Source organism: Equus przewalskii, chromosome 9 (assembly GCF_037783145.1).
Source record: "Equus przewalskii isolate Varuska chromosome 9, EquPr2, whole genome shotgun sequence".
NCBI lineage: Eukaryota > Metazoa > Chordata > Mammalia > Perissodactyla > Equidae > Equus > Equus przewalskii.
This window is the reverse complement of record NC_091839.1, coordinates 14,096,427-14,117,001: the sequence shown is the minus strand read 5'-3', so window position 1 is coordinate 14,117,001 and position 20,575 is coordinate 14,096,427. Positions and strand designations below refer to the sequence as shown.

The following is a 20,575-nucleotide window of genomic DNA, read 5'->3' as shown; positions in this document are numbered from 1 at the left end:
CACACACCCGCACACACACCCACCCCCTGACAGTTACCTGTCCCTCACACCCTTACCCTCCCGCGACACCCGCACCTCTTCATAGCCTTCCATCAACACCCTCACACACTCCCCTCTCACACCACACACTCACTCTCACACTCACGCTTTCACAGTGTTCTTGCCTTCACACACACCTGCACACTCTCACTTCTTTGCACGGCACCCACAACCTCTGCCGTCACCCAGCACGCTCGCCCACAGCCCCCGCCTCTCCCGCCTCTCCCCCCGCAGCCCTCGCCCGCCTAATCTCGGGCCCCTCTGGGCCCCCGGCCCCGCCTCCCAGCGCCGGCCCCGCCTCCAGGCCCCGCCCCACCTCAGCGCCCCGCCCCTCGGGCGGGCAAGGGGCGGGGCCGGGGGCGGGGCTGGCGGCGCGGGCGGTGCAGGTGCCGGGCCGGGAGCAAGCGGCGGCGGCGGCGGCGGCGGCGGCACCATGGGCCGGGCCCGGCGCTTCCAGTGGCCGCTGCTGCTGCTGTGGGCGGCCGCGGCGGGGCCAGGTAGGGTCGGGGGCCGGGGCCGGCCGGCCGGGCCGGGGCGGGGGGCGCGCCGCGGTGACAGCCCGGCCGCCGCGGGGCCGCAGAGGCCGAACAATGCGCGCGGGGCCGGGCCGGGCCCCCTCCCCGGGACAAAGCGCAGCGCGGGCCGGCGCCGGGAGCCGCGAGGGGGAGGGGGCGCGGGCCCCGGCCGCCGTGCCGCAGCCCCCCCACCCCGCGCAGGCCGGATCCCGGCGGGGACAAAGGGCCGGAGACCACCCCCCTCCCGAGCCCGCCTTCTCCAGGCCGGTCCTGCTGTCCTTCTGTCCGCTCTCTGCGTCCCTCTGTCCGCCTGCCTCTGAGTCCCTCAGTGTCTCTCCTTGTCCCCCTACCCTTGTCCTCTGTCCCTCAGTCTCGAAGTCCTGTCCCTCCCTCTGTCTGTCCCCCTTTCTCCTTGCCTCCCTGTCCCCCACCTCTCTATCCTGTCTTTGTCCCCCACCTCTGTCCCTTGGCCTCTGTCCCTTTTTACTGGGTCACTCTGTCCCTCCATCGTCCTCTCTGTTCCCCCTTCTCTGTCCCTCTATATTGCGCCCTCCCTCTCTGCCCCGGTTCCCCCTCTGTCTCGCTGTCACCCTTGCTTCTCTGTTCCCCATCTGTCTCATCCCCTTGTCTCTCTGTCCCCTGTCTTTCTGTCACGCCTGTTTCTCTAGCCCCCTCTGTCACCTGTCTCCCTCATCCCCCCCCCCCCGTCCCACTGTCTCCCTGTCCCCTGTCTGTCTGCCCCCCCTTACCCTTACCGCCTCCATCCCGGGATCCCCCATCCCCATCCTTCCTTCTTCCATCTCTCTATCCCTCTGCGCCCCTGGCGAGGAATCGAGTCAGGCAGGGCATCCTAAAGGGCCCTGGAGGGAAATGGATTGGTGTATGTGTGCGGGGAAGTGTGTGCGGAACCTCAGCGTGTGGGCACACACGTGGATTCAGCAAATGCCTGCCCAGTGCAGCCCCTCCTCACCCATTCCCACGCCCAGGCCATGACTGACACGGAAGCCCCCTCCAGAACAGCCAGGGAGCCGTCCACACACGCTGCTCCCACACTGCAAAAAGCTGGAGACCTCCAAGATAGGGTGACCCTGAGACTGGGGACAAGGTCAGGAAATGTCAGCCACACACACACACTCTCACACTGTGTGTGCCTGAAACCTGCCCCAGGTCACCCCGTCCCTGGTGGGGAAAGCCACTCTTGGGAGAAACGGATGATTGGGAGGTGGCTGGGCAGAAGTGGGAGGGCCGGGCATTCTGTAGATTTGGGGGAGCCGTGTAACCAGATGGCACCGGGCTGGGGGCCTGCCCGGCTTTAAATCCTGGCTCTTGCCGTTTACCACAGCAGCCAATGGCAAGCACCCTCTCCCTGGGCTTCTGTTTCCCTTTCTGTAGATGAGGATGTTGAACTCAGTGACCTGAAAGAAAAAGAACTCCAGCTGGGAACTCTGAAGGGCTTTCTGGCAAGCGGGGTGCAGTCACACCTTCCCCACCCCACGGCTGGAGGCAGAGCCCCTGTCTCCTTGGGACAAGGCGAGGGGCAAAGCTGACCCCCCACCCTCCACCTTGCTCTCTTCTATCGTCTTCTGCCATCGCCTCAGAACTTTCATCATGACTTCTTTTCTTTGCGGCAGACGTGGCACAATTTCCCAGATGAGCACTTTAGAACTTTAGCCACATTTCCATTCAATTTTATTTTTCCTTCTTTATTTTTTAGGCCCTAAAAACCAGGCTCATGGAACCCTAGAACCAGGGAATTCAGTAAATAAAGAGCCTGAGGGTATTTTAGAATGTTGACATCTTTCAGATTCTAGAATCCCAAAGTCTTTAGACTCTTGACCCCTTTAAAATTCTAGAACCTCGATGGCGTTAGCCTTCTAGCCTCTTGACATCTTTAAAATTCTGAAACCTTGACCTCCTGGAGATCCTGAATCTTGACACCTCTGACATCTAGAATATTGACAGCGTAGATTTGTAGGACTTTGGAGTCTCAGAATCAGAATATAGTCTAAGACGGCCACCTGCCCAGTTCAAGAATCTTTTCTCCATCCTTTCTGGGAGGTAGCTCGGCAGGCGTGTCGCTTGTTTGGTTTTAAAGTCACTGCTTCCTGGTACCCTAATCCCTTCTGTAAACTTCCCTGGAATTAAATGGCGTGGGGCTTTATAAGTTGGGAGAGAGCTAGGTGTCATGGGAAGCACTCTGCACTGGGAACGAGGGACCAGGCCTCTCCAGTGTAATTTTCTGTCAGCCACTATCCCTCTCTGTGCCTTGCTTTCTCCTTCTCTAAGGCATGGGGTAGGAAGCCGGAGTACATGGCCTCAGAGGGCCCTGCCTACTTTCCTCTTCTTTGGACATTTCCGAATGGCCTTGGCCACCAGATTTTAGGGGTCTCCATGGTCCCCACCTTTCCCTCTTAGTCACCCCCATCCTCTCTCACCTGGCCCAGCCAGCAGGAGTGGGGATGGACGATGGGGTCCATTTGTGCCCTTTCAAAAACGTGTTCTCTCTTTCCTGGCTCACTCATCTGCCAAGAATACCAGAAGAAGATGAGGAGGTTTATGAAAAGAAAGAAAGAAGGGTCCAGGATGGGCAGGCGAGAGGGAGTGAGAAAGAGAGAGAGATGGGTTGCCTGCCCAGAGACGCACACAGGCAGAAACCAAGACCCGCAGGCCAGGAATTGGATGGAACAGAAAGGAGCCGAGGAAACAGATATCCAGATCCGAAGAAAAGAGAGAGAGGCTGTTAAGAGTTGGGGGGCCTGGCGGAGGGGGAGGTGTGGATCCCGAATAATGTTTCCCTCCCAAGTGACTCACTTTCTTCTGCTGAAGTTCTGCCCGGCTACTCTGAGAATAGGGGACCTTCCCCCCCAGTGTGAGTCACCCCAGGGTACAGGTCTTAGGAGGTTTCTCTCACTGACCCCCACCCACCCAGGAGCCGGGGGCTTGAGTCCCCAGAGCGGAGGTCAGGTTCCGCCATGGATTCCAAGACCTTAGACGCAGCAGGGCTGGGGCCTGGGGTGGGTTAATGTCGTGCGAGCCTGGCCTGTCCCCGTCTTAGGGAACACAAAGGCAGCTTTCTCTCTCTGGGTGGGGTTGGGGGTGCTTGGAGACAGTCAGACTCGCCAGCGCCCAATGGCCTGTGGCACCAGGACCCAAGCACCCACTGGTTCCTGCCTGTGCAGACGCCAGATCCGTAGGTCCTCGGGAACCAGGTTGCAAGGCTCCTCCACTGGCACCCACTGGGGCAAGGGGACAGCGGCAGAGCCTGGGCTCCTCTGGGACCGGGTGAACAGGGCCCTGAGGGTGGAGGGTAGGACAGCGTGCACTCAGTGCAGGCCCGTACCCTTCCCGGAGCAGGAATTCCTTCCCTGACCCCACACCCAGGGGGAACCTTCTGAGGACTCCCCCACCCCCTGGCTGGGCCTGAGGCCCAGAATCCAGGGAGTTCCGAATATCCCAGGAACGCGGGGGCCACAGCGGGGACTTTGTGTGTGAGGCTGCTGACTCACCCCTACGCCCCCACCTGATGCTTGGGTCCCCAGAGAGAGGGGGACAGAGGGCTGGGGGAGGGCAGGACTGTGGTTCTGGGGGTTGAGGAGTGTGGACCTGGAGTCAAAAGTTTGCAGGAGAGAAGAGGGCCAAGGACCTGGACTCCTGGGTGTGAGGGAGGAGGGGCTGGGGGCCTGGACACCTGGGTCTGAGGGAGGAGGGGCTGGGGGCCTGGACTCCTGGGTCCGAGGGAGGAGGGGCTGGGGCCTGGACTCCTGGGTCCGAGGGAGGAGGGGCTGGGGGCCTGGACTCCTGGGTGTGAGGGAGGAGGGGCTGGGGGCCTGGACTCCTGGGTCTGAGGGAGGAGGGGCTGGGGGCCTGGACTCCTGGGTGTGAGGGAGGAGGGGCTGGGGGCCTGGACTCCTGGGTCCGAGGGAGGAGGGGCTGGGGCCTGGACTCCTGGGTCCGAGGGAGGAGGGGCTGGGGGCCTGGACCCCTGGGTGTGAGGGAGGAGGGGCTGGGGGCCTGGACTCCAGGGTCTGAGGGAGGAGGGGCTGGGGGCCTGGACTCCTGGGTGTGAGGGAGGAGGGGCTGGGGGCCTGGACTCCTGGGTGTGAGGGAGGAGGGGCTGGGGGCCTGGACTCCTGGGTGTGAGGGAGGAGGGGCTGGGGGCCTGGACTCCTGGGTGTGAGGGAGGAGGGGCTGGGGGCCTGGACTCCTGGGTCCGAGGGAGGAGGGGCTGGGGGCCTGGACCCCTGGGTCTGAGGGAGGAGGGGCTGGGGGCCTGGACTCCTGGGTGTGAGGGAGGAGGGGCTGGGGGCCTGGACTCCTGGGTGTGAGGGAGGAGGGGCTGGGGGCCTGGACTCCTGGGTGTGAGGGAGGAGGGGCTGGGGGCCTGGACTCCTGGGTGTGAGGGAGGAGGGGCTGGGGGCCTGGACCCCTGGGTGTGAGGGAGGAGGGGCTGGGGGCCTGGACTCCTGGGTCTGAGGGAGGAGGGGCTGGGGGCCTGGACTCCTGGGTGTGAGGGAGGAGGGGCTGGGGGCCTGGACTCCTGGGTGTGAGGGAGGAGGGGCTGGGGGCCTACACTGACCCCTGTGTCTGAGGGAGGAGGGGCTGGGGACCTGCACTCCTGGGTCTGAAGGAGGAGGGGCTGGGGTCCTAGACTCCTGAATCTGAGATAGGAGAGGACTAGGGGTCCTGGACGTGTGTCAGAGGGAGCAGGGGGCTGGGGTCCTAGACTCCTGGATCCTGAGGGAGAAGGAAGCTTGGGATCTGTACTCCTAGATCTTGAGGGAGGGAGGGTTGGGGGTACAGGCTTCTGAGTCTTGAGAGAGGAAGGGGCTGGGGTCCCACTCCAGGTTTCCGAGGGAGGAGGGGCTGGGACCCTGACGCCTAGGTCCTGCGAATACAGGCTCCTTCACAAGGCTGAGCTGGGGAAGAATTGATGCTTTGTGCGAGGATGTTCGGACTCCGCCATTGATGGGGGGCAGAGGGGGGGTTTGATCAGGGCGCAGGGATGTACCACGTCCTTAGGGGAGGAAGTGGGGAAGGAGGCATGATGCCACAAGCCCCCTGGGGAGCGGATGCAAATGGGGTGGCTGTGACCTTCCCGGAACCGTGACCTTGAGACTCCCTTGGGTATTCGCTGACTCAGGACCCAGGAAGTGCTCCCCCACCCCCCTTAGTCTCCGTGGAAACATCCACCAGCTGTGTACTCTGGGCCCCTGGCTCCTGGGTCCTGAAGGAGGAGGGGGCTGGAGGCCCAGACTCCTGAGTTTGAGGCGGGAGAAGGCTGGGGGCCCGGGACTTTGGGGTCTGAGGGAGGAGGATGCTGAGAACCCAGCCTCCTGGGTCCTGGGGAAGGAGGGCGCCAGCTAGGAGCCTGGACTCCCAGGGGAGAGGAGGCAGTTGGGGGCCGGATTCCTGGGTCTGAGGGAGGAGAGTACTGGATTCTGGGTCTCTACACATCACCTGCTCAGCAGCTCCTTCCCAAACCCTCCCCAGTCCCTTTTTCCAGGCACCATCCCCATGACGACTCCAGGCTGTCAACACAGTTTAAAGGGCCAGTGCCCCAGTCCCAAAGCTCAGCCCCTCTCTGACCAGGAAGTCCCGCCTCACCACCCCCCAACCCCGAAACAAAAGCTCCTGAGACATTAATATTCAAGGCACACACACTGTTGGTTACTGACTCCTCAGGAGGGGGAGGGAATAAGACAAAAGCCCCCCCACCCTCATCCCACGTGCACCCTCAAGCAGAGAGCAGGGGATAAATGTGGGGGAGCAGATCCAGAGGTCCTGATGGCTCCCAGGAGATGTTGAGTTTCTGCCACTGACTTGCCTGGGACTCCTGAGCCTCATTCTCCACATCTGTAAAATGGGGGGCTAGCATTGGGCTAGCCCTGAGGTCCAGGATCCATGGATAAGCTTCAAGATGTTTTTTAAAAGCGCCAGATGTGCAGGTAGGCCAGTTTCCATGTGCATGGGCATGTTTCCTGATGTTGAAATGACAGAAGCTCTGCAGAGAGGGCTCCCTGAGCTTCTGGCACTGGGCTGATCCCCACGAGGCAGGCACTGGCATCCTCATTTTACAGACGGGGCATCTGAGGTTCAGAAAGGTTAAGCCACTTGCCCAAGGTCACACAGCAGGCAAGTGGTCCAGCTGGGATCAACCCAGATGTTTAAGATGAGAATAATGATGTCACAAAGTCGTTGTGAGGCTGTAACGAAATCCTGCCTGACACACACAGTTCATTCATCAGTCTCCCCAGACATTTGTCAAGTGCCGGACACACTTCTAGGCACTCAGGGTGCGGCAGGAAACCCAATGGCTTACATCCTCATCTTCACGGGGTGTATATACTAGGGATGGGGGCAAACAGACAATAAACAAGGAAGCAAATTAATAAAATAATGTCAGAGAAGTTTCCACAGAGGAAATAAAACAACGGTGATGACATAGAAAGTCTGAAGGTGAAGGGACGAGGAGCGAGAGAAATTCTGAGGATGTGTTGATATGAGTAGAGACCTGAATGAGAACAGAAGGCAGCCCAGAGATGATTGAGGGGGAAGAATGTTCCAAGCAGAGGGAAGAGCAAGTGCAAAGGCCCTGAGGTGGGATCAAGCACAGTACGGCTGAGGGACATCAAGGCCCTGAGCCTGGAGTGAACTGAGTAGCAGTTGGAACCGTGCTCAGAGAGGGGCCCGGCCACATAGCGCCTTGACTAGGAGTCTAGATTTTGTTCTCAGTGTATCAGGCAGCCTTTGGAGGGTTTTAAGCAGAGAGGTAACTTGAGCTGATTTACCTTTTTGAAAACTCCGTCTGGCTGCTGTGTGGAGAATGGCCCAGGGGAGGCAAGCACAGAAGCAGGGAGACCCTTGAGCAGTTCTTGAAGGTCCAGGCAGAGATGGTGTCGTTGGACTAGGGTGATGGTAGAAGAGGCGCACAAAGGTGATGAGATTTGGGATCTGTTTTGGAGGTAGAATGGATACATCTTATTGATGGAATGGATGTTAGAGGGGAAGGAAAGGGTGAGAACTTGGATCATTTCTAGGTTTTTGGCCTGAGCAACTAGGTGGATGGTTGTGAGATTTACTGAGATTGAGAAAACATAGGGAGGAAAATATTTGGGGCAAGGATTGGACATTTTAAGCTTGATATTCCAAGAGGTGCTAGATAACCCCTGAATAGTGACTTAAATACACAAAGCACTATATTCAAACATAAAAGAAGTCCAGAAGTAGGCATCCAGGGTTTTTATGGGAGCTCTACATCATCACCAGAGACTCAGGCACCTTCCAGCTCTTTGTTCCACCATCCCTACTGCCACTGTCCTCATGGTCCAATATGGCTGCAAGAACTCCAGGCATCACATCCGAGTTCCAGGCAGCATAAAGGTGACCTGGTGGGAAAAAAAGACTTGTCCTCTTTCTTTAGGAAGTCCTCCCGAAATTACCACATGACACTTTTTCTTATATCCAATTGGACAAAACTTTATTACATGGCCTCACTTAGCTGCAAGGAAATCTGGGAAATATCTCTTTATGCGGGACACGGGGAAACCACAACATACAATCAGGGTTCTTTTACTAAGGAGAAAGGGAAGAATGGATGCAGGGTAGGAAGATAGCTGTCTGCCTCCATCCCCCAGAATTAATCTTTTCCACTCTTCAGCCCCCAAATCAGGTCACCTATCCCTCTTACAGGAAACATAACGCCTTTGATGGGATATTACAGTGTTTATGTCTACCTCCCCATAAATCTTTTTTTTTTTTTTAAGGATTGGCACCTGGGCTAACAACTGTTGCCATTCTTTTTTCTTTAAGGATTGGCACCTGGACTAACATCTCTTTTTTTTTTTTTTTTTTTTTTTTTTAAAGATTTTATTTTTTTCCTTTTTCTCCCCAAAGCCCCCCGGTACATAGTTGTGTATTCTTCGTTGTGGGTTCTTCTAGTTGTGGCATGTGGGACGCTGCCTCAGCGTGGTCTGACAAGCAGTGCCATGTCCGCACCCAGGATTCGAACCAACGAAACACTGGGCCGCCTGCAGCGGAGCGCGCGAACTTAACCACTCGGCCACGGGGCCAGCCCCTGGACTAACATCTCTTGCCAATCTGTTTTTTTTTTTTTTTTTCTGCTTTATCTCCCCAAACCCCCCCTGTACACAGTTGTATATCTTAGTTGCAGGTCCCCCTAGTTGTGGGATGTGGGACACCGCCTCAATGTGGCCTGAGGAGCGGTGCCATGTCCACGCCCAGGATGCAAACCCTGGGCCGGTGCAGTGGAGAGCTTGAACTTAACCACTCAGCCACGGAGCCGGCCCCTACCTCCCCCATAAATCTTGAAGGCCTTCCACGACAGGGGCCTCATCTGACTCATCTCGGGGCGCCCAGCCCCTGAAAACTTACCTTGAGGCCCTTCGCTAGCACGTCCCACACCCCCTCCCCAAGGCTGGATGCTTTTCCCCCAGACAGCCAGGAGTGGATGTGGATGCAGGCCGTGGAATCGGAGAGATCTCGGTGCCGAGCCCGACTTGGCCACTCTCGGGCTGTGACCTTGGGCAAGTCATTTCCTCTCTCTGGACCGATTCTCTCATCTGTAAAATGGGAACTGGAAGAAACCTGGGGATTGTTAATAGTGCTACCTTATTCTAGTAGGGTGATGATTAAATGGAAAATATATAGGTGATGCCCTTAGCACAGAGCCTGGCACAGCCAGTGTCTAATTAACCGTAGCTGCTGTGGTTATTGTTATTTTGAAGATGCCTGCGACAGTGATGATGGTGATGCTGATGCTAATCAGTCTCAGCTCTGAGCTTTGTGTTCCCTCTGCTGGAAACACCCCCTCAGTAATCCCCTATCTTGTTCCTCTGATGGATTAATCAGGGTAGGGTAACTGCTGTTAACAACAGCGCTGAAACCTCCATGGCTTAACCAAAAACTGTTATTTCTTGCTCATGTCACAGTCCTGTGCAGGCCCCGGGTTCCTTCCAGCTTGTGGTCCTGTCCTCCTTTAGGCCCTTTAAATTCCTCTCTCTCCAGCCAGCTTGATTGTGAGTGAGATGAGCCAGGCTGGAAGAGGTGTTTCTCTCTTCCACCTACATCCCCTTGGGCAGAAAGCAGTCACGTGGCCCCACCGCAGTACAAGGGAACCTAGGAAATGGATCTATTCATGTGTTGAACCAGTTAACTTTAGTGGTGTCACAGACCCTCCAAAACGTAGTGGCTTCAAACAACAGTCGAGTCATTTGCTCGTGGCTCTGGGGGCAGCAGTTTGGACTGGATCTCTTGGTCTCAGCTGGGGTCACTCAAGTGGCTGCAGTTACCTGGTGGTGTAACGGGGGCTGGAGGGTCCAGGATGGCCTCACCCATGTGACTGGCGGTGGGGGCTGGAGGGTCCAGGACAGCCTCACTCACATGGCTGTTGGCAGTGGGGGCTGACTGTTGGCGGGGCTTCCCTCCGTGGTCTCTCATCCTCAAGGAAGCTAGTCCTGACATCTGTACCTGACAGTCTCAGGGCAGCAGGAGCCACGAGGCTTCTTAAGGCCTGGGCTCCAGAACTCACAATATCACTTCTATCAAATTCTGTTGGTCCAAAGGAAGTCCCAAGGCCTGCCCAGATTCTCAGGTCAGAGTGCCTCCTTGATGGGAGGAGCAGGGAAGTCAGCTTACAAAGGGCATGGACAGGGATGGGAAGGCTACTGTGGCGATCTCTGCAGAGAAGCTGCAACAGGTGCCAGGTGTGAAAGATGGGGCTTGGCAGACAGAGAGCAGTTTTCCACACCTGGTGAACTTCTGCTCACTCTGAGATCTGGATCCAGTGGACCTTTCTTCCAGAACCTTCTCTGATCACCCATCTCCCTAGGTAGTCTTAGTCTCCCTTTCCTCTGGGCTCCCAGTGTGCCCTGTGCTGCCCGCATTAGAGCGCACACTGCTGGATCTTGACTGCAGCTCCTCAGGAGCAGGGAACAGGTTCCCTTCGTCTCCCAGGCTCCAGCCCGCAGGAACTGTTGGGTATCATGAGCTGAATGAGAGGGGAAGGAGGGGGATGGGAGGTTTGGGTGGGAGAGGCACAGAGGGAGAGAGAAAAGATTGAATTGCAGCCCTCAGTGAGTCTCCTTCTTCTGTCTACTGGTGCAGGGGCAGGACAGGAAGTACAAACGGAGAATGTGACAGTGGCCGAGGGTGGGGTGGCCGAGATAACCTGCCGTCTGCACCAGTACGATGGGTCCATAGTTGTCATTCAGAACCCAGCCCGGCAGACCCTCTTCTTCAACGGCACCCGAGGTGAGTACTGGCATCCGGATTCTGAGTCTTGAGGGAGGAGAGGGCTGGGGCATGACTCCTGTGTCCTGAAAGAGGATGGAGCTGAGAGTCTGGACCCCTGGGTCTGAGGGAGGAGGGGCTGGGAGCTGGGACCCCTGGGTCTGAGGGAGGAAGGGCTGGGGGTCTGGACTCCTGGGTCCAAGGGAGGAAGCGTTTGGGGCCTGGACTCCTAGTCCTGTGGGCGTGAGGGCCTGATTCATTATGAGTCTCCAAGGGAGTAACTAGGTGGGCGCCGTAGACACACAGATATGACTGGAGAAAAAAGGCGGAGGACTGGACTCTAAGCTCCTGGAGGAAGGGTGGGACCCCTGAAGCCAGGATTCCCCAAGTTCACTCCTTCCGATTCACTCTCTCTAGCCCTGAAGGACGAGCGTTTCCAGCTTGAGGAGTTCTCCCCGCGCCGGGTGCGGATCCGGCTCTCAGATGCCCGCCTGGAGGACGAGGGGGGCTATTTCTGCCAGCTCTACACGGAGGATACCCACCACCAGATTGCCACGCTCACTGTACTGGGTAACAACCTCCCCCTCCTCGGACCCAGCCCCTCCTCCTTTCTCCTCTGCTTATCCCTTATCCTGAGACCTGACCCTGGCAGTTTTTAGCTTCCTGGACATCTGGCCCCAGTAAATATGGCCTGTCTTCATGACCTCTGACCCCTTACTTGACCCTGTCACCTGGGACCCTTGTTCCCTTTGGTCCCTGGGATCCCGCAGCCTGGTGGCTTTGAGCGCATCTCGGTGCCTCCCCTGACACCTCCCTTACCCCCTTTCTCCCTGCGGCAGTGGCCCCCGAGAATCCGGTGGTGGAGGTCCGGGAGCAGGCGGTGGAGGGCGGCGAGGTGGAGCTCAGCTGCCTCGTGCCGCGGTCCCGCCCGGCTGCCACCCTGCGCTGGTACCGGGACCGCAAGGAGCTGAAAGGTGCTACTGAGGTTGCGGTGGGGTGGATGGGGGAGGTGCCGGAGGGGGCGGGGCCCGAGAGGAGGTGGTGTTCCGGGGGCGGGGCTTGGGCGGGGCTGATTTGTATGTGGGCGGGGCTTGGAGAAGAGCGCACAGGTTCCGGCAGACCCTAGCCGCTCCAAATGCAGCTATTGAACGGATTGATAGACGAGAGGGCGTGGGAGTGAGAGGGGGAGGGGCTTTGGGAAGAGGCAGGTGCGGTGGTGGGCTGGGTTCGGAGAGGGGCGTGGTTTGGAGGGCAAGGGGCGGGGCTTTGCAAATAGCTTGCTTTGGGATTGGCTGCGGGGGAGTGGGCACTCCTCGGTGGGCGGAGCCTGACAGTATCCCGGCGGGGCGTGGCAGGAGTGAGCAGCGGCCAGGAAAATGGCAAGGTCTGGAGCGTGGCGAGCACAGTGCGGTTTCGCGTGGACCGCAAGGACGACGGCGGTATCGTCATCTGCGAGGCGCAGAACCAGGCGCTGCCCTCCGGCCACAGCAAGCAGACGCAGTACGTGCTCGACGTGCAGTGTAAGTGCCCGGCGGGCCGGGACCCGAGGGAGGAGGGTCCCAACGCCAGCCGCCTACCCCCGGGAAGGCTCCAGCCCGGCGTGATGACCCGGACAACCACTCTCCCATCTCACGTTTGCCCACAGACTCCCCCACGGCCCGGATCCATGCCTCCCAAGCTGTGGTGAGGGAGGGAGACACGCTGGTGCTGACGTGTGCTGTAACGGGGAACCCCAGGTGAGCTCTGGGGCCCGAAGAGAACAGGACTGGCGATCTGGACACCTGTGTCTCAGGAAAGAGAGGGCTGGGGCCCGAGTCCTGAGAGAGGAGGGATCTGGGGGCTCTGACTCCTAGATCCCAAGGAAGGAGGCTGTGAGGTCCAGACTCCTGCATTCTGAGGGTGGAAGGGGCTGGGGGGGGCGGGGTCTAGGATTCCTGATATCCTGATGATGGATGGAATCTGAGCCCAGGACTGTTGGTCTTCTAGGCAGGAAAGGGTTAGCAGGGATTCTCTTATTTGGAGATGCTGCATGTCTAGATTTCTTGAGAAGTCAGAATTGGGCGCTGACACCTGCGTCTCTAACTCTCATTATACTTTACCCCCGCCCAGGCCAAACCAGATCCGCTGGAATCGCGGGAATGAGTCTTTGCCGGAGCGGGCCGAGGCGGTCGGGGAAACGCTGACGCTGCCCGGCCTGGTCTCAGCGGATAATGGCACCTACACCTGCGAGACGTCGAACAAGCACGGCCACGCGAGGGCGCTCTATGTGCTCGTGGTCTATGGTGAGGGAGGCTGCGGCGGGCCTGGGGGCGGGGCGTAAGGCAGGGGCGGGGCCTCCAGGGGGCGGGGCCTCGCGAATGGGCGGGCTGGATTGGATGGTCCCAGGCCTGCCGGGCCTTTGAGGGCGGGGCCTGTGCAAAGAATGATTGGGGGTCAACAGTCAACAGAGTTCTTATAGTTCAGATTCGGTTCTGCAGCATTCTATTGCGGGTAACTTAGTTTACGTCTTAGTTTCCTCATCCGTAAAGTGGAAACAAACATAGCACCTACCTCATAGGGTTGTCGTGAAGATTATATGAGCTAAATATATAAAGCAGTTGGAATGGCCCCTAGCACAAAATAAGTGTGATGTGTTTAGCTCTTATGACGGTGGGGCAGGAATTTTGGAAGTGGTTGGGCCCTAGCCCAGCATTTTAAATGCCTGGAGCATTTCAGACGAGATGGGAAGGGACTTGGACTTGAGGTTCCGTGGCCAAGAAACAGTGAAAAGAAAAGAGGTGTGCTTTTTCTCTTCTCTGGAGGGTGGGAAAAGGAGGCAGGGTGCACATTAGCAAAATGATTCAGGGGCCAGGTCGGGCCGTGTACAAACCAACACGCATTCCTTTAGAAAGTGAAGCATCAGGAGAGTGGTGCCAAGAGAAGGGACCACGAGGTGTCAGTGATTTTCGAGGGGCGTGGCACATAAAAGGGAGCGGTTAGATGGGGTGTGCGCAGTGGTTTAAGAGGTTGGCGGCGATGGCCAGGCTGGGACCGTCCTCTGATGACCTGGTCTTGCGCCCTGTCCCTCTGGCAGACCCCGGTGCGGTGGTAGAGGCTCAGACGTCGGTGCCCTACGCCATCGTGGGCGGCATCCTGGCGCTACTGGTGTTTCTGATCATCTGTGTGCTGGTGGGCATGGTCTGGTGCTCGGTACGGCAGAAGGGTGAGTGGGGCGGGATCTGAGGGTCCAAATTTAGCGAGGGGTGTGGTTGGTCGTGAGATTCGGAAGGGGGCGGGGCCTAGAGCCTGGATTCGATTGAGGGCGGGCGTAGAGCCGGGATAACAAGGGGGCGGAGCCTAGATCCAGGATTTGAAACCCAGCGGGACCTAAAGCCAAGATTTCCAAATGGGCGGGTCTTTCGGCCCAGGACTGTAAAAGGGGTGAAAAGTTCAAGTTGAATTAAGGCCACGGGTTTGAATAAAACAATTTACCTTCCTAATTGCTGGATTCGTCGGGAGCGGAGCAAGGGGATTCCACCAAGAGAACGGATAGGGGTTGATCTTTGCATGAACTTTAGGAGTCTTCCTAATTCTGCTTTACGTCTTTCTCTGCCCCTGTTCTGCCCTTCCCTGGACTTGATTCCTTCTCCCGGTCTGTTCCGTTTCTCCCTCTTCCTTCGTCTGGTATGTCTCGTCTGTCTCCCTCTCCTCCTATATCTCTCTCCAACTTCTGGGTCCACATACATGTCGCCTGGGGATGTGTCATCTCTCAGGCTCCTATCTGACCCATGAGGCCAGTGGCCTGGATGAGCAGGGAGAAGCAAGAGAAGCCTTTCTCAATGGCAGTGACGGACACAAGAGGAAAGAAGAATTCTTCATCTGACCCCACCTCCACCCTAGGCGTGGGCCTGGGCTGGGGTCCACCCCACTGCCAGCTGCAAAGACATTTACCAGAGTCTGGGATGGTGGGCTTCCCCCACCACTAACACCTCAGACACTTGGGCAGGGATGGGGGTGTCAGAAGCCTGAGGCTCTGCAAGGGCCAGAAGCAAGGGCCCAGAGGTCTGGGTCCCCCAGGGGGTAGGGCCCAAAGGTCCAGACCCCCCAAGTCCAGGGAGGGTGGTAGGGATTGGGTTGGGGGAAAATAACTGGGGGAAGGCCAGGGCCCCTAGGCTGCAGAACCAGGTCTTGTGGGAGGGGATCAGATTCTGGGAAGGGCAGGGTGGGCAGGGAAGGGGAATGCAGATTTCTTTGGGGGTCCCAGACCCCATGCCAGCCATTGTAGGAGTTCCACAGAGCTCTGGGCACCTCTTTGCAAAGCCATGTTTGCACGGTGGGGGTAAGGGTGGGGGGAGGGCGTGGAAACAGGGATTCTGTGTCTTTGTGTCATAACTTTGATGGGAGCGGTGAGGGAGACAGCCCCGACCCTTTTCTCCAATTCCCCTCCCCCCCCCCAGTTCCTGGGCTCCCCTTCCCTTCTCCCCCTCCCCCTACATCAGTCCCACCCATTTTTGTCTCTGTCCACCCACTCCTGGGGGGGCCTTCCCCATCTCTCCTCCAGGCCCCCCGGGGAGGGGGAAAGGAGTTTGGGTGGGTGGGTTGGTCTCTATGGTTTTATATATAATATATTAAAAAAAAATCAAAAATCTGTATGAAAATATCAGATTGTGCCCCCCCCATTCCTAGCTTTTGCCCCTTTTTCTTGTTTAAAAAAAAAAGCAAACACATTTTGTACGGGGCCGGGAGGGGAACGGGGAGGGGGTTTGGCAATCCCACTAACCACCATTAAACTGAGGAGAGAACAAGTGTTTGGGGTGGCTGTGTGTCTGTCCCTCTGCCCAGAGCTGCACTGTGTTGGGAGGGGGACGGCCCTAAGGGAGGGGGGAGGGAGAGGAGTGGGATGGTTGCTGGTGGACAGTCTAGGCCAGGAGAGGGTACTTACCTCTCCAAGGATACCTCCACCCTTCTAAGAAACCGGGGTGTTTCCTGGCCAAAAGTCACGAGTTTTGTCTCTTCAATAGACTCCGAGCTACCCTATCCCCAACCAATGACCTTGACCCTTCCCCTGGCTTAGCCGCACCCCTGACTGCACTCTCCAGAGAAGCTTTCAGTTACTCACAGCTCATCCTGCCAAACCCGTCCCCGCCCTGCTCAAAGCCTTTCCCTAGCCCCCATCACCTCTAGATCAAGTCAGAGCTCCTTAGCCCAGCATTCCAGCCTCCTCATTCATTCATCTAAATTTTAGATGAGTGATTCTAACTTTCGATTCAAAAATACATTGACCTCGGGGCCGGCCAGGTGGCACAATGGTTAAGTTCACACGTTCCGCTTCAGCAGCCCGGGGTTCTCGGGTTGGGATCCTGGGTGCGGACATGGCACCGCTTGCCAAACTATGCTGTGGCAGGCGTCCCACATATAAAGTAGAGGAAGATGGGCACAGATGTCAGCTCAGGGCTAGTCTTCCTCAGCAAAAAGAGAAGGATTGGCAGCTGATATTAGCTCAGGGCTAATCTTCCTCAAAAAATAAAATAAAATAAAATACATTGACCTCTTACCTTGTGCCAGGTGCTGCTCAAAGGTGATGCCATGGTAAACAGAACAGGCAAATGTTAGGCGTTCCAGACAGTTGAGTGCTAATCTGGAACTTGATCCTGTTAGGCACTGAGGCCCCAAAGTGAAAAAGGGTGACTCCATGCTTACCCTCACAAAGCTTTCATGAGGAAAACAGACTACAGCAAGGAAGCCAAAAAGCTTAACTTCAGATTGCCATAACTACTATTAAGGTAAAATGCAGAGTAAGGGGCTGTAGGGTACCATTTTCTTTTAATTTACTATGGAAAACTTGAAACATAGTGTAGACAGAAGAGGATGATGAAGCCCCATGCACCCTTCACCCCAGCTTCAACAACTATCAACTCATGCCCAATCCTGCTTTATCCACAACCTCGCTCACTTCCCTAAAGCAAATCTGGAGGTGCTATCTTAGGAAGATCCCGAAAGCCTGTCAGACTGACATCTGTGCCAAGATATGAATGAGCGCACAAGGAAGATCAGAGGAACAAGCATTTACAGGCAAAAGGAATAGCATGGGCAGGGCCTGAGATGGTAAAGAGATTGGCGTGTTTGAGGGGAAGTGGAGCTAGACAGGAGGTCTAGAGGAGAGGTGGGTGAGGCAGAGATCAGCTGGGCCAGACCCTGTGGAGAGCCCCTGGGCCATGGTAAAGAGTTTGAGGTTTTTCTAAGTATAATGGGATATCATTAGCAAGTTTTAAGCTGGAAGGTAAATCACTTCCAGGAAGCCTGGGATGCTGCAATAGCTTTCTATACTCTCAGCATGAAGTCTGAGCTCTTAACATCACCTGTAGGAGCCTCTCCCCTCTATTCCAGGCATACCACACTGCTTTCACTTCCTCAATCAAACCTCGCACTTTTTTTTTTTTTTGCCTCTAGGCCTTTGCCCTTGCTGTTCCTTCTGCCAAAAAGACTCCCTTTCTAGTTGGCTTCTATTCATCCTTGGCTTAAAGATCATCTCCAGGAAGCCTTTCCAGGCTGGGGCAGGCGCCTCCTCTGGCTCCCATAGCTTCCTTTGCTCCACTCATCCCAAGTCTGACCACTCTGGCTTGTGGTTCTGATTACGTGTGGATCTCCTTCCTTTGACTGGGGCGACATGAGGAGAGGGGCTGTGTAGGTCTTGTTCACTGAGGAAACCATAATTCCCACTAGCACAGGGCCTGACACATAGGAGAGCAGTAAATATTTATCCTGGTTCGGGGGATGGAGGCTTAGTAATGGTCCTAGCCCTCGTGCCCGCTCTGGGGATGCAAACCGATCCTGACTGAGACAAGGCTCCTCGCTTCGCGCTAGTCCGCAGTCTCCGTGCGCACGCGCCTGGCTCAGGCGCCCCCCACCCCACATATGCTAATCACTGCGCTCCGAAGTGCGGCCTCTCCCGGGAATATGCAAATCAGCCCTTTCAGCACCCCAGGCCTCCTATTGTCCCGCGCTAAGATTATGCAAATGAGCAGGCGTCAGGTCCAGGACAGTGGCCGAGCTGGCGCCCCCCACCCCCAGCGCATGCCGTTTTCTATAAAGCGCGTTCCTGCTGGCTCACGCACGCGCCAGGCTTGCAGTGGCTGGGTCCGTCGGGCTGCGGACCGTACCAAGTCAACCGGGACGGCGAGGGGCACAGCCGGGAACCCCCTGCGCGGGGCCTCGTCGACAGCCCGACTCGGAGAGCCCCTCTTCCCACTGTGCGACAGGAATGGTCCATCTCTCCGCGCAAGCGCCCTAGGCTCTGCACGCCCCTCGCTCTCCCTCCTACCCCGCTTGCAGCGCAGGCGCAGAGCCCGGGCGTGCAGCCGCCGCCGCCGAGCCGGAGCGGGGCCCGTGGGCGCCGGTGAGTGTCCGGGATGGAGGCGCGCGGGGCATGCTGGGAAGCGGGCGCTACGGCACCGCTGCATGACGGGAGTGACGGTTCCCGCCACCGAGGAGCGGGCCTCGGGCTTGGGCCGTGATGGCCTGAGGGCGAGACCCAGGCTCCCTTTTCTTCCCCCGCGCGGCACCGTGCAGCCCTGGGCATCCTGGGAAGACAGGACGCCGCGCCCTAAAGCATTGTGGGAGTCGGTCTGCTAGTCGTTATGAGCCTGATGCCTGGGGGAAGGATTGTCTCTGCTCCTTGTGGGGAGCCGGTCCCTTTTGTCACACACCTTCCGCTGAGCATCCTGGAAGGTGGTCATTATAGGCCCGAGGCATCCTGGGAAGAATTGTCGCAGAGCATTGTGGGGACTGGTCCTTATTGTTCCATATAAGGTTTTGCTTTGGCCTCCTCGCTCTAGCATTGTCGAAATGAGTGCCTATTATGTTCGCGCAGGGCATCCTGGGTGTTGGTCGCTATAGGCTTAGGACATTGTGGAGTCTTGGGCACTGTGTTTTCCTTATGGTAGTGAGGGAGCCCCGTTTATGCCCCTGTAAGATCGTGGGAGCCAGTCTGGCTGCCATAGTCGTTGTAGGAATGGGAGTTGTGCACCAATGAATTGTCTCCACCTGACATCTGGAATACGCTGCAAGGGCCCTTGTGTGTTGGGGGTTTGGGGAAGGGTGGGCTGGATTGGTGAGCCATGTCTCCTTGTAATCTCATGGGAAGTTCTGATTGCCCGTGGTGTAGGGTTGCCAGTTAAAACATAGAATGCCCGGTTAAGTTGAATTTCAGATAAACAATCTTTAAGAAATGTCCAATTTAACTGGGCGTTGTCTGTTTTTATTTACTAAATCTGGCAAGCTTATTCAAGTGTGAAGTAGGATTTCCAAATCAAATGGGGCCGAACAGGCAATAGGATATTTTGAGAACTCTCTTCTGCCAATTAGGAATCTTCTCTCTCCAGAAAGCCCAGATCCAGGTGTCTTTAGAAAGCTCCCCACCCTCGATGCCAGCCCTCCCATGCCCCGGCCTCCTCCAGGCTTCGGTCCTAATCTTTTTCTCTTTAGTCCCCAGCATTAAACTTGACCTCCAAGCTTTGAAGGGATGGTGTACTTTCCACCATTGTATGCCCAGTGCCCAGCACAGGCCTTGATGTATAAGAGGTGCAGCTCAGGCTGCCAGCCCCTTCACTGACTTGCCTTGCCTGGCTCTTTACTGTCCGGGAGTGCAGTGGGAGACAAAAGAAGCGCTCTGTGTGTGTGTTTGTGTGTGTGTGTGTGTGTGTGTGTAGGGAGCTATTGGTGGAGAGGGAAAGGAAGGAGAGGAGTCAGAGAAGGCTTCTTGGAAGAGGCAGAGGTGGTATTGGGGTTGGGAAGAAATACAGAGGTTCTCGTGCTTGAGGTGGGCTTTGGAGGGTGAGTAGGAGTTCTCTAGGCAGACAAGAGGAAAGGAGGACATTCTAGAAAGCAACAGCAGGATTTGCTAAGACCCACAAATGTGAAAATCCCTGGTGTGCGCGGGGAGAGGTGAGAAGTCTGGAATGGCATTTATAGAGGGTTGGGGGTGGGGGGAGTAACAGCCACTGTTAATGGAGTACCCAATACATACCAGCAGTTTATATGAATGAGCCTACTGAATCTTCAAAAAATCTTTTCAGAGGCCGGCCCCGTGGCCGCGTGGTTAAGTTTGTGCGCTCCTCTTCAGCGGCCTAGGGTTTTGCCTGTTCGGATCCTGGGCACAGACATGGCACCGCTCATCAGGCCATGCTGAGGCAGTGTCCCACAGAGCACAACCAGAGGCACTCACAACTAGAATATACAACTATGTACTGGGGGGCTTTGAGAGGAAGGAAAAAAAAAGAAGACTGGCAACAGTTGTTAGCTCAGGGCCAATCTTTAAAAAAAAATCTTTTCAGCCAAGGGATCTTTTTAAGAAAAGTAGCTTTCTTATGACACGGCTTCAAATCCCAGTTCACCTACCTAGCTACCAGTTGGTGTGAACTTGGGCTACTTGTTAATCGTCTTTGTGCCTCAGTTTCCTCATCTGTACTAAGGAGATAAGAATCTGTCTCAGCATGGTTATGAGGAGTACATGAGTTAAGCCCTGGAAGCTCTCCTTGTAACTGAGAAGGAGACAGGCTCAATTTAGGATTGAAACCTAGACAGCATCTTGCCAAGGTATAAATTGATACAGAACTAGGGCTGACATTCACAAACTAGTGCAGGCATTACCAGTCATTTAAATATTGAAATTCTTCTAGATTGATTGGTATATAACTGGTACACAAGGTAATCCCTACCCCCAGCCCCAGACTTTCCTACAGTCCAGCAAGTGAAGGGTTAATGTCTGGCCTAGGACCATGTTCCGCTCTGGTTCT

The 20,575-nt window shown here is 56.6% G+C and overlaps 2 protein-coding genes across 4 annotated transcripts; one reads left to right on the top strand and one right to left on the bottom strand.

The window, feature by feature from the left end:
* The first annotated feature begins 380 nt into the window (after positions 1 to 380).
* CADM4 (cell adhesion molecule 4) lies at positions 381 to 15,587 on the top strand. Of its 2 annotated transcripts, none has more exons than XM_070632805.1 (9): positions 381 to 536; positions 10,677 to 10,823; positions 11,220 to 11,372; positions 11,642 to 11,776; positions 12,158 to 12,322; positions 12,448 to 12,538; positions 12,912 to 13,084; positions 13,876 to 14,004; positions 14,555 to 15,587. In XM_070632805.1, exons 1-9 carry the CDS (start codon positions 473 to 475, stop codon positions 14,662 to 14,664), a joined length of 1,167 nt encoding a protein of 388 aa, XP_070488906.1. In that variant the 5' UTR covers positions 381 to 472; the 3' UTR covers positions 14,665 to 15,587. The 2 variants fall into 2 exon arrangements, with proteins under 2 accessions (XP_070488906.1, XP_070488907.1); XM_070632806.1 differs by lacking the exon at positions 381 to 536 and adding an exon at positions 6,362 to 6,499.
* LOC139085468 (uncharacterized) lies at positions 6,200 to 18,351 on the bottom strand. 2 transcript variants are annotated; one of them, XM_070632812.1, is made up of 5 exons: positions 17,942 to 18,351; positions 16,337 to 16,442; positions 7,833 to 7,939; positions 7,343 to 7,505; positions 6,200 to 6,899 (listed from the first exon to the last, which is right to left on the bottom strand). In XM_070632812.1, exons 1-5 carry the CDS (start codon positions 18,239 to 18,241, stop codon positions 6,835 to 6,837), a joined length of 741 nt encoding a protein of 246 aa, XP_070488913.1. In that variant the 5' UTR covers positions 18,242 to 18,351; the 3' UTR covers positions 6,200 to 6,834. The 2 variants fall into 2 exon arrangements, 1 of the variants encoding a protein (XP_070488913.1); XR_011543784.1 differs by lacking the exons at positions 16,337 to 16,442; positions 17,942 to 18,351 and adding an exon at positions 8,946 to 9,075.
* Between the last annotated feature and the right edge of the window lie 2,224 nt (positions 18,352 to 20,575).

Excerpts from the sequence above, each read along its gene's own strand:
- CADM4 (XM_070632805.1), top strand. The coding sequence starts at position 473 with ATGGGCCGGGCCCGGCGCTTCCAGTGGCCGCTGCTGCTGCTGTGGGCG. Across the intron at positions 537-10,676 it reads GGCGGCCGCGGCGGGGCCAG|GGGCAGGACAGGAAGTACAA; the intron begins GTAGGGTCGGGG and ends CTACTGGTGCAG. Across the intron at positions 11,373-11,641 it reads TGCCACGCTCACTGTACTGG|TGGCCCCCGAGAATCCGGTG; the intron begins GTAACAACCTCC and ends TCCCTGCGGCAG.
- LOC139085468 (XM_070632812.1), bottom strand. The coding sequence starts at position 18,241 with ATGCAGCGGTGCCGTAGCGCCCGCTTCCCAGCATGCCCCGCGCGCCTC. Across the intron at positions 16,443-17,941 it reads TCGCCGTCCCGGTTGACTTG|TGCCTAACAGGATCAAGTTC; the intron begins GTACGGTCCGCA and ends TTGGGGCCTCAG. Across the intron at positions 7,940-16,336 it reads TGAGCAGCACCTGGCACAAG|GTCACCTTTATGCTGCCTGG; the intron begins GTAAGAGGTCAA and ends TTTTCCCACCAG.